At 28.5% G+C, this 12422-nt stretch overlaps 1 protein-coding gene across 3 annotated transcripts in view; it reads left to right on the forward strand.

Moving 5' to 3' along the window:
• The window catches only part of LOC100158931 (MAGUK p55 subfamily member 5), a 65994-nt gene extending 63227 nt beyond the window's left edge, over positions 1-2767 (forward strand). For all 3 annotated transcript variants that reach the window (XM_008183780.3, XM_008183786.3, XM_008183788.2), the window contains 5 exons: positions 13-108; positions 202-366; positions 489-620; positions 705-886; positions 1423-2767. In XM_008183780.3, the coding sequence (XP_008182002.1) occupies positions 13-108; positions 202-366; positions 489-620; positions 705-886; positions 1423-1608 (761 nt within the window). In that variant the 3' untranslated portion in view covers positions 1609-2767. The remainder of the gene's footprint in view (positions 1-12; positions 109-201; positions 367-488; positions 621-704; positions 887-1422) is intronic.
• Positions 2768-12422: the final 9655 nt, after the last annotated feature.

Genomic DNA, 12422 nt, shown 5'->3' on the forward strand with positions numbered 1-12422 from the left:
CCAAAAAACAAAATACGCTTCTCTGTGGCAAAAAGAACCTGAAAAAAAGGAAAAAGAAGTCACTATATCAAGACGGAGGTTACCCTATTTATTCGTCCAACTCTGATGGTATTTTTAAATTTTTTTTTAAATATTTATGTATCTACTAGTTTATTAAAACAAATGTCCATGACGCATAACAATATTATTAATCGTGTATAGAATATGAAGCCGAAGAGATACTGACATATGAAGAAGTGGCCTTGTATTATCCACGGGCAAACCATAAAAGGCCAATTGTGTTGATTGGCCCACCTAACATTGGCCGACACGAGCTCAGGCAAAGATTAATGGAAGACCGTGATAGGTTTGCAGCTGCTATTCCCCGTAAGCATAATCATAGACCATGATTTAATATTATTAAATACTCTGCACATTAGTCTGAATAATTGTTCCATATTGTATTTTATGTAAAAAAAATTGTAATTTGTCATACTTTTTTTTTGTAGATACTAGCCGAGCGAAAAAAGACGGTGAAATAGATGGTCAAGATTATCACTTCATCACCAGGGTTCAGTTTGAATCGGACATTCTGTCGAGGAAGTTTGTTGAACACGGTGAATACGAGAAAGCTTATTACGGTAATATATTACGCTATGAAAAAAAAATCACAAATTTCTATAAAATTCATACTATAGAGGTACTAATGAGTAAAAAATTTACAGGCACGTCGCTGGACGCCATCCGGTCGGTGGTTAACTTCAGTAAGATATGCGTGTTAAACCTACACCCACAGTCGTTGAAAATTCTCCGGAGTTCCGATTTGAAGCCCTTCGTCGTGTTTGTAGCTCCACCGTCCTTGGAAAAACTACGTCAAAAGAGACTAAAGAACGGCGAACCTTACAAAGTATGCATTGCTGTGGTGTTATAAACTTAACGTTACCATACATTTTTACCTCCGTAGTGTGACTCTTGTCAATCGTAATAGGAAAAACACGTCGATCTATTATAATTTTCTTATTATTTTTTGCGTAAAATGACAACAGTAAATATAAACGCAGTTCAACGTAATAAAACAAATTAGAAGTGAAAATGTATGTTTAATTATTTAAGAAAATTAAAACAGAACTAATTTCGAGTAGTTTGAAATTAAAATATAGAACTAATCATTTGTCAGGTTTTTCTGTTACCTACATCCTGCAGTGGTCGGTGACCGCGATAAGGTCTTTAATTATTATTATATATCTAACCATGAGAATTTATATAGCCCAAGTATCTTAGTGCAATGGCCACAGATCACCGTTTTTTCAAAGCGAGACATTTTTGCGTTCGTTGTGGACAACGGGACACATAGCTCGAAAGCCGGACGTTATAATATATTATTTACTTGATCAATTATATTCGGTGGCATGACTTTATATGAACAATATTTTTTTTTTGCAGGAGGAAGAGCTGAAAGAGATAATTGAAAAGGCGAGAGAAATGGAAGACAAGTTCGGCCATTACTTCGACATGATCATCATCAATAACGATACCGAGAGAGCGTATCACCAGTTATTAAACGAAATAAATAGTCTAGAAAGAGAACCGCAATGGGTGCCAGCTACTTGGGTAAAAACCGCGTCATAGCGGTAGTCGATGGATATTATTATTAGTATTATTATTATTATTATTATTATTATTATTATTATTATAACTATTATCATTGTTACATTGTAAAAAGTTCATGATGACTGATGAACAGAAAAAAAAAACGGTGCTTGCCGAACAAGTCGAATGGCTGCGTGTCAGGCATTCGGTGTATAGGCATACACAAAACTGTACGTTTATAAGTTAAAATAATATTATTATGTGTTATGTTTGTACAGATTGAATAATGGAAAAAAAAGTAATGTGATAAATTACCTTAAATATAGTTTAGTAGGTACAGTGTTGTATGTAAATGATGACCAATGAAAAGCCATCAACTTTGCCATTTTAGTATGTATAACTACTTATAATATTAGGTATTATATAATCCTCGAATGAATGTTTTCCGTTGATTCCCCGTCGAAGAGCGTTGATATATTGTTATACAACATACAAAATATTCGGAAACTTCTCGTAAATTTTTATAAAACGACTGAGCCCCACTCTTGTACGAACCCCTGATATAATAATAATAATAATATGTAAGTATCCAATAATGTATTATTGTCAATACTTGTTCAATTATTTTTGTGATTGTGAATGTTTAGAATTATTATTATACTATTGTTTTATCGTTTCTCTGCGTACACAAGCTGTACACAAATCATCGTAATCATAATTATATTATTAATTACAATATTGCATTACAATATGGTATATGACTACCGCGGCGAACCGCATTCGAAAATATTACCCATCACTACACGGTGTGTAAAATTAAATTAAATGATCGTTTGAAATATTTTATTTATTGAATAAACTACCGTACGGTGTAATATGCAGCCGAATAGTGAACGAGTAGATGACAACGGGTATGTTTAGGATGTTAAAATAATCATTTTTAAATCCTGAATTCTCACGCCTTACGCGCGCCTATAATATATAGACGACTACTCAGGCGGGTATTATACTTTAATTTTTTTAACCTATCGAATAGTATTTTTTTTATTTTTTATTTTATTAAAATTATTATTTTAAAACATTACGGTTTTTTACTGTGTCGACCGCGGTTCAGTTATTTCTGTGTGCACAAAAGTAAAACTCTATATATATTATAATACCTATATTGTATTATTATTATTATTATTATTATTATTTTTTTATTTGTACAAAATCTAACTCGCTCGTGCATTATTTTATTTATTATTATTTTGTTGTTTTTTTTTTTTTTAATATTGATCTAAATACATATAGGTATATACCTATATATACATTATATATACCTATATATATAAATTAATGTAAATTATTTATTATTTGTATACACGATTATTATTATCATTATTATTTTAAAATCTATTAATAAATTCAGCTCAATATTAGATGAAATCTTTTACTCGGAAGACTTACCTACATATTACATTCCTCTTCGTAACGACTTTCTCCTAACGGTCGATATTTTGATAATAATGCGAGTATACAAAGTGATTCGCCAAGCATGCTCACCCTCTTTTTTTTCTCTTCAATAATGCAATTATTCAAAATCTCATTTTTTAAATTTTTTAAATATACTTTAAGACCATATTTTAAAATTTTTGAGATTTTTTTTATTACTTAAGAAGTGTCCAGTAGATATAGAGACTTCTGTTTTTTTAAACGAAAACACCCCTTTTCAACTGTAAATTATATAGTGGATAATTTTCCTTAAATTTTCCTGAAATTCGTATGGGTCGTTTTTGAGTTATTCAACTTTGTATTCTAAAGATAAAAGGTTCATAATAATGGGTTTATAAGATATGGGGGCTATGGGGATTTGAATATTTTAGTCATAAATATTAATCTATCAATATTAATAATTTGTAAAAATGGCCTAAGTGTAATGCAGTTTTACGTTTGTTATATATTTATTTAAAACCATTTCTAAGGACTATTATCCTTAATAGAAAATGTCATAACTAAGAAATAACTCATTCAAATTTTGAACTATAGGTAAGTACATCAATATTTTCAAAACAATTATCCACTAAATAATTAACAGTAAAAAAGGGGGTTCTCATTTAATAAAACAAAAGTTTTTGATACAGGACACTCCTAAAGTAGAACAAAAAAATTAAAGAATTTTAAAATATGGCCCATGAGTATATTTAAAAATTCCAAAAATTATAATTTAAATTTAAATCCATTACCCATTAAAGGAACAAATGGAGGTGAGCTTGGTTAACCACACTGTATAATAATGTTTATAGGTAAATCTTGAAAAATGCAAACGGGAGCACACGCGCTACAGACTAGTCAGTTATGCTTGTTATTATGTACGTCAATATATTTATGGAACTATCCACTGGACGTATTGAAATGCAGTAAGACTTGTGCCAAAATGTCATTCGTGTGATGCACTGTGCGTATTGGAACATGTTATTATTGTAAGTTGCAAAAGTTTAGATCTTTAATATTATTATGATTGACGACGACTCTCGATGGGCTTACTATATCTGGATGTGAATAAGCTATGTCTTTCTAGTTTCTTTAGTCGACAACCGACTATATTGCATATAATTATAACACTGACATTGTAACGTTAATCGCAGGGGCGTGATCACGGTAGGGGTGCAATGAGAGTATATTTACCGTCATCTATATAGTGGTCTAATAATAGTCGAAAATTCATATTCCCCGCCTTCCTTTTTAAAAAAGCCAAGCACGCCCACTGATTAAAAGTGTTTCTGTTTTATTCAAAATATTTAGGCAATTTCTGCGCCTCCCAGTACTCATCACAGATTTTATCGAAGCAGTGACACGGGAATAAATTGTGCTACTGGTCTCAGGGGTGGAGGATTAGTCCCTTAAAATCCTAAAACTGCTAAATTCTATATCATAAATTCTTACAAATAAAAATTAAAAATACTAGTCTTAAATATTTCTCATCACTTCAGCGAGACAACACCAGCTAGTGCGATGATCATGACGACCACACGTTTAATTTATATCGAACGCCACAAAATCATATATCTTTAAAATAAAAACATATCATAATCTTATAACACCTCATATTATAATACATATTTTTAAATATAACAATATAACTTAACAGTTATTGCTTAGGTACACTTTAAAATAAATAATTTTTTTTAACAGTCAGCAACGCCTTTCAACGTCTGACCGTAAAGTTTTAAATATGTCAATGGCTCATTCGTGGTCAATATTAATTATTATCCAGCTTGTTTTTGTTCTATGACCAAGATTGAGAGCCCATAAAATCTTTCATGGCTCACCGTTTTAGTTCGTAATTTCGTCTTTTTAATTTCGAGTGCTTTCTCATGCGAGTTTATTGTTACTGATGTAATTTTATTACAATAATAATTTAAAAACAGAAAATATGGATTGTCCTTCAATATCTAAAAAATCCTCGTGAGTCTTCGTAATTTAATGTTGTAATATCAGGTGGCCGAGTGCCTGCCCATAAAATATGCTAACATCTTGTCAATAACCATTAATTATCATTTTATAAAATGTACTCATTATACTTATTGTATTCTATAGTCTGTAAATAATTTTAATAAAATAAAATGAATAAAAATAAAATATTATAATACAATTAATAGTTATATTAAATATTAAATACTGCGTAAAATGTGTACAGTAGCCGCCACTCTCGGGAGGGAACAACCGTATCACCTGTGACGTATCATAATATGATAATAATATGGTATGGTTTTAAATGTTTTCTCATTGCAAAATTAATACAGTACATTATTTGTTAGAATTTCGATTTTGATTCCTAATTTTTCATAAAAATAATATTATGTTAACATGAAAATTCAAAAACTTAAAATATAGATATAGCTTATGACGCCGCCCTAAAAGCATAGCCTGTGGTGGGTGCAGCAAGTTAAAATACAACACAATTTAACATAACAATAATATTTTAAATCTACAATAAAAATATGATTAAGGATATTCATGTATATAATCCATTCAGGTTTCTTACATTAAAGGGGTACCTACTGTAAAGATCATTTACATGTCTATTTGAAAATAAAGAAAATGTTTGGATCGCCACAGGACACTCCTTTGATGGTATGAATAAATCTAAGTATTCTAAAATATATGGTCCTTGAGTGTATAAAAAAATCAGAGTTTGTATAAACTCGTTGATTGAGGACAAAAGGAAAGGGGTGAGTATCATATTTTCTCTGAACATAACACTCTGTAAATTAATATATTAAATAGCCTTAGCCCTTAGGTATTTTATGGGTATCATATATTGTGTTATTGTCGATATAGTGCAGAATTATTTACATAATTACACGAATCACAATAATTATTATTATTGTTGACCGAGATTTTATTCCATATAATCGGTGTTATTATCTACCTACCATCACGGTATTGTATGATGACTGTTTTTATTGATAAAAAAAAATATCGACTTAAATAATGCATTAGTGGGTCATGGTTGATAAATACTGCAGTATAATATTATAAAAATACTAGGTAGATATAATATTACAATAATTATTACGTATTGTAACTAATCATATATGTAATCTGTTTTATTATATAGGTACCTAGTTCCTACCTATCATATTATAATAATGTCGTTGTTATTATGCGTGATATAATTTTGTCGGTGGTTCACTTCATAATACTTTTCAAGAAAATATCACACGGTTGTTTCAGACTAAAACATTTGTCATTATGCACTACTACTACATAGTACCTCTATTTTATTATTTCGTTTAAACATTTAATACATTAATGGATCTTGGTATAATAATATCTAGAAATCGATTTTTATTATAATTTTTTTTTTTACATAATAATATTATCTATTGTTTATTAATTTATTTTCATATTTGTGGACGAGCCCTTTTTACAGACTTGAATATATACACCTAGCTACAGTTATAAACATTACCTAGTGATAAGTAGAGTTCGGAAGTTGCATGTGTTTTTTGGGCTATTCAATTTATTTAAGTCAATTTTAAATTATTATCAAGATTCTACGAAAAAATATTTGATTATGAGTATATTTGATGATTGATAATGAAAGTTTACCGTTCTTATTAAAAAATATTTAGTAAAAGTTATAAAATTTAAAAATGCTCATATTTATAAAAATAAATTGTAGTAAAAAAAAGTGCATATTTTTAAAGCATATTAATATTGAACCGCATATATAAGTGCTTGCATATTTAGTACTTTTTGAGTGCAATAAGCCCTAGAGATGAGATACAAATTATAATCGTTCTAAGAAGGAGGGGATCCAAATTAGCTAATAACAAAGGTAGCCAAGTTAATGAAAATAATTAATTCAAGTTAAGTTAAGAGGACTCAAGATCGATAAGTTAAAAGTTAACAGTTAACAAATTATAAATTTAACTCCATAAGTTAAAAGTTAATAAAGAAAAAAATATTAACTTAACTCAGTTTAAAAAAATTTAATCTATTTTTTTAAATTAGTATATAAATTACATAAAGAGTGAATGTGACTTTTTAGTTTCTAATTTATAAATTATAAAAAACAATTTTATTGAACTTTTATCATAATGTACACTGTTACCCTTTTACTTTTACTTTACTATTATTTATTAATTTAAACTGTACTCATCTCAAATAAATAATTTAACGAATATATTTTTTTATATCGTATAGCAATTTAATGTCATAATACGTGAAGATGAGTACATGACCTTCATGTGTGATAGTAATATTTACGTATAAACAAAAAATTCCAAAATGTTTTTAACTTGATGGATTTTTTTAAAATCAACTGAGAAAAGCTAAGTTATTTCAACTGTAAATTAAACTAGTAAAGTTCATAAGTTGATTAGAAAATAAACTAACTAGTTAAGATAAAAAGTTAAAAAAATATTAACTTTTTAACTTAACTTTAACTTTTTAAGTAGTTAATGTCCACCTTTGGCTAATAACTGCATTAATCTACGGATTGGTTTCGGTAAAATAAAATATAAAATATTGGTCCCGCGAGAAAAGGTTGGTAGAACTGAATTAGGTACAGAATATAGTCGTTTTATTGTATGTTAGGTATAATATCAACTTACTAAATATTTATTAATATTTTTAAGGAAATTTTATTTAAATTTAGTAAAATATGTAAATAGTATGTAATAACATACGAATATTATTTAAAAAGTGCTAAATTGTTGTGCGGTTTCACTCATTCGCGAATTAAAACCATATATTTAACGGATCTTTCAAACATTTAAACTTGTACATTCCTGCTTGTCAAAATACATATACTAATATGTAGATTGTAGACCAATAGAATTTTTAAAAAAATCACGACGTCTCGCAATTTTATAATCTAACATGGGTACCTACCTAGTTTAAAACGATCATAATTTGTTATAATACTTTTAAAGTAATCGAAATAAATATAGGTACTCGATTACTTATGAAAAATAGTATTCCGAATAAAGTATTTAAAATATTATAAAAGTATTCTAAATACTTTTAAAATAGTTTTGCTTAAGATATTTAAAAAAAAAATATCGATTTTGGGAAAATGTAGCCAATGTTAAAAATGTATTGTATTTGTTTATGTAATATAAAAAAAAATATATAAATAAATAAATAAATAAAATAAATTATAAATATATAACTGATAATTTATGATATAATATATAACAATTACAAGTAAATTAAATTTGTATACTACCCATCTACTATTGCCTATACAAGTATTCAGAATACAGCATTAAATACTTTTGAGTAATTACATTAGTGCAGTTCAGGACATTCAGAAAAATAGCAATTTGCATATAAATTCGAGTCCTATTGATTTCGAGGATGACATATTATTATCATTTATTATTTGTGTTATTATTGTACCTACATAAAATAAAATAAATATGAATTGTCATAAACGAATTCGTGCGGGTAATAATATAATAATAATTAATAATATATCGTCGGAATGTCACTGATACGGTGGCGGTATAGGTATTAGGTACACATGTGGCGTTATCATAATATTTGATAATATTTACACAAGGGTATAATATAGTGAAAGATATTATGTATAGTGAACGGGCATTAACCGTATATATATATATATATATATACATATTATATAGGTATGTACACGATAAGTAATAGCTCGCCAAGTCGACTAAAATTCGTCCATGGTTCAAATTATGTATCAACTATTTACTTTTACGCAGTAACACATATTAATATAGTACACACTGTACGCGAACAAAATATTATTATTATCATTTTTTTAGGCCAATTAACATAACGAGTCGTAGCTAGTATGTACATTGTACCTACACCGATTGCATGCTGAAATCGGATAAAAAAATAAAATTATCTATAATTATGTTATTGATTTAAAAAAAAATTCACCTAATAAGTAATAACACTGTTGTTGGGGTCACCAACTCGCCAATAAATAATAATGGTGGAAAACAAGAAAATGGTTTTTCTTTTAACGGTGAATTCTTTATTTGAGGTTTTTGTTGGTTTTCATTTGATCTCTTGATTTAAAATTTTGAGCGGAGCGATGGATTAATTGATTTTACAATGATGTGAGTTTTTTTTAACATTCATGATATTTAATATGGTAAATAGGATGAAAAAATCTGAATTTTTGACAACATCAAGATTTTAAGATAGAAAAAAAAGAAGAGAGACATTAATGAGATCGATTCGGTATAATGCTCACTCAAGTGGTTTAAAGATTTTAATCCAGAAAAAAGTTCAGTCCTGAAAACTATTTTTTAACTTCTCTGAAATTATGAGAGCTAGAAAGTTGACGAATAGCTCATTAAAAATGCTGTCAAGTAGATAAAGTTTGAAATTAAAAAAAAAAATTAATTACTTCTTTAATCGTTAAAAAATAGTCAATTTTAGCTAGATTTTCCTTTAGCAACGTAGACCTCTAAAACTGTAGAACGTATTTTGTTGTTTAGGGTCTTGTTAGAATCAAAACGGCTAGGAGAAGTCCAGTTAAGTATTTCAGACTTTTATATTACTCTTTTTTTATAGTTCATTCATTACAGACCTTTAAAGTTGTATATCATTAAAAACACACACACACACACACACACACACGCACGTGTAATAAACATCAAAGAGGAAAATTCGTTAAAAATGTTAAATGTTAAGAGGTATAAAAAGTAAAAAGTACGAGGAAAGTTTCATAACCATATAATATAAATAAAGTGTTAAAAAAGGGGAAACGGGACATTACACTTTTGTACACTTGAAAGAAAAATGCGTTCGAGAAAATTTTCCATTTCGATTACAAGTATAATTTGGTTTAATCATAGTTATGGTTCAAAAATTAAAAATTAAATAGTGTATAAGAAGACTCTGGCTTTCGTTTTTCTGTCCGTTATCACCTTTTGGGGCCGTAAAATATTATTAAAATAAAAAACAAGATGACATTTTAAAAAACAGGAATTTTTACCCGAAACCCTCAGTAAACGACAAAATTTTATTTCTGTCTAAATCTAAACCAATAACCGTGGATAATTGAAATTTTTACCAATGTATTTATAAAAGTATTTTCCATACATGATAATATTTTCAAAACATTTTGACTAATTTAGAGCTATGTATACAGACATCTATGACATTATCGATTTTTTTAGTATTTTTGTTTTAGAAACGTCGTTTAAAATTGTTTTCATGGTAAAAAACTTTAAAAATTTAATATAAGGTTAAGTTGTTAAAATTAAAAATTAAATTGATCATAATTCCACTGCTATTTTTTGTCTGGAATTTCAATTTTGACGAAATGTACCTACACGTAAAATAATAATTTCTTATCAAACGATTTTCTTATTTTTTTTTTTTTTGTAATTTATTATAAAACAAATAACTGAAGGTACTTGATATTCTTTACAAATGTTTGTATAAGAATTTTTTATACATGATTGAATTTTCAAAATATTTTGACTCCTTTAAATGTCAATAAAAAATTGTTTGCATGGTCAAAAACCTTGAAAATTGTATACAAGGTTCCTCGTAAATAGTTCATACTATAACCAAAAAATCCAAAATAATATATATACACAATTTTTTTCATAGACATTTTAAGTTAATATTTCGACGAGATTAGATAATATTCTTTAAACGAAGAATAGTGATTTATTTATATATTTTATTGTAATTTAATCAAATTATTACTTGTGGGTACCTACTTGAATTTTTAACGTATATTATTAATTTTTTTAAATCTTCGCCCTGAATCGTTTTTCGTATGCCTTCAGCCTTGATTTATCATTGAATTCAAATTTAACACATATATATGATACTACTGTGACTTACTCTCGGTGTCAAAGTACACTCGACACCTGTACAGTAGAGTGGTTACTTACTTTTCCCTTTTTTATCATTGCATTTTTTAGTTTTAATAACTCGTAAGTTATGTACGTCGTACATTATTGCGCATTATGATGGACCAACGAAATATTGCTAAAAATTTATTCCGGTATTCCCCTCCCTATAGTCGGAAATTGTGGAAAAATAGACAGCTTCTTAGTTGTGTGGATCGAACCCCACCCCCGATCACATAGATATTAAAAATGTGTTGATCTTGATCGGGCCGGAAATAGTCAAAAGATCTAAAAAATAAATTATACAATATTCACATGCTTATTTAGATATAGGTCTTTGCGCACTGTAAACAACATTTTTATAAGCCATAAAATATCAATATGTCTAGCACAGTTACATATACCAATTAAACTTATATATAACCCATGCGTATATAATATTGTTATGTTACAGTATTTATTGAGATTAGGTAATATTTTTATTAACATATTTTATCGAATTACTGACAAAAACACATGAAATAAATTAAATGAGTAACGAATTGTGTGATGGGTAAATTATTATAAAATAGTTGAACACGTTCAAACAAACAAAGTGGCTATATTGCAAGGTATTTTGATTATTATTACGTGATAACATAATTTTCAGTGTTCTCTCAATTTGTACCTCACCGCCGAAGGTAACGGTCCTCAGATCCAAAAGTAAATATATAGTATATATTATATTATATAGTTTAACCTTCTGTAAGTCGAATGTGTTCCTAATTATATTTTATTTACATGGCGATGTGGACAGGATAAGTGAAAAGTCAGTCAAAGAGCTGAGCAAAAATCACGAGTACCACAATGTAATAAACAATTACCTACAAAGCGTCCTGTGCAGATGGTGATTGTAACCGTAGGCCGTAGAATGGTGTGGGTCATAAGACTGGACTTGGTTTCGCGTGGCACAGAATAGTATATAGGTAAGGCAAATTGTAAATTGGACACGAATACACGAGTATAACTAGTAATATTCATCTGCAATTATCATTATATATAAACATATAAAAACGGGTTATTTTTATCTATACTATTTGTTAATATACAGAGTGATCCAAGCATGCCCCGGGGGGGGGGGGGGGGGCGGCATATTCTGCATACATATATGTCCTATATACGAGTATAACTAGCTGTAAATCCACCTTCGTCCCGGAACAAATTAACGTACATAAAATGCAGCGCTATATCGGGGAATCTCGATTTAAGTGTACTTGACGCTGGAAAATTGGCATCGGTGTACATCCAAATTGCATACAAAAAAAAAATATGTCCAAATTGCATGTCGTCTCTTGGAGAGGACGGCTGTCCGAATTGCATGCCGTCTCTCAGAGGGGTGTCCGAATAAAATAACTAAATAACTAAGTTTCAGATATCTCGAAAACAATCTCTGAAAATATTATAAAAATCAGTCGAGTAGTTTTTGATTCTAAGAGCTACAGACATACGGAAATTGCCTTATGTTGT

The sequence above is a fragment of the Acyrthosiphon pisum genome, chromosome A1 (assembly GCF_005508785.2).
Source record: "Acyrthosiphon pisum isolate AL4f chromosome A1, pea_aphid_22Mar2018_4r6ur, whole genome shotgun sequence".
Lineage (NCBI taxonomy): Eukaryota > Metazoa > Arthropoda > Insecta > Hemiptera > Aphididae > Acyrthosiphon > Acyrthosiphon pisum.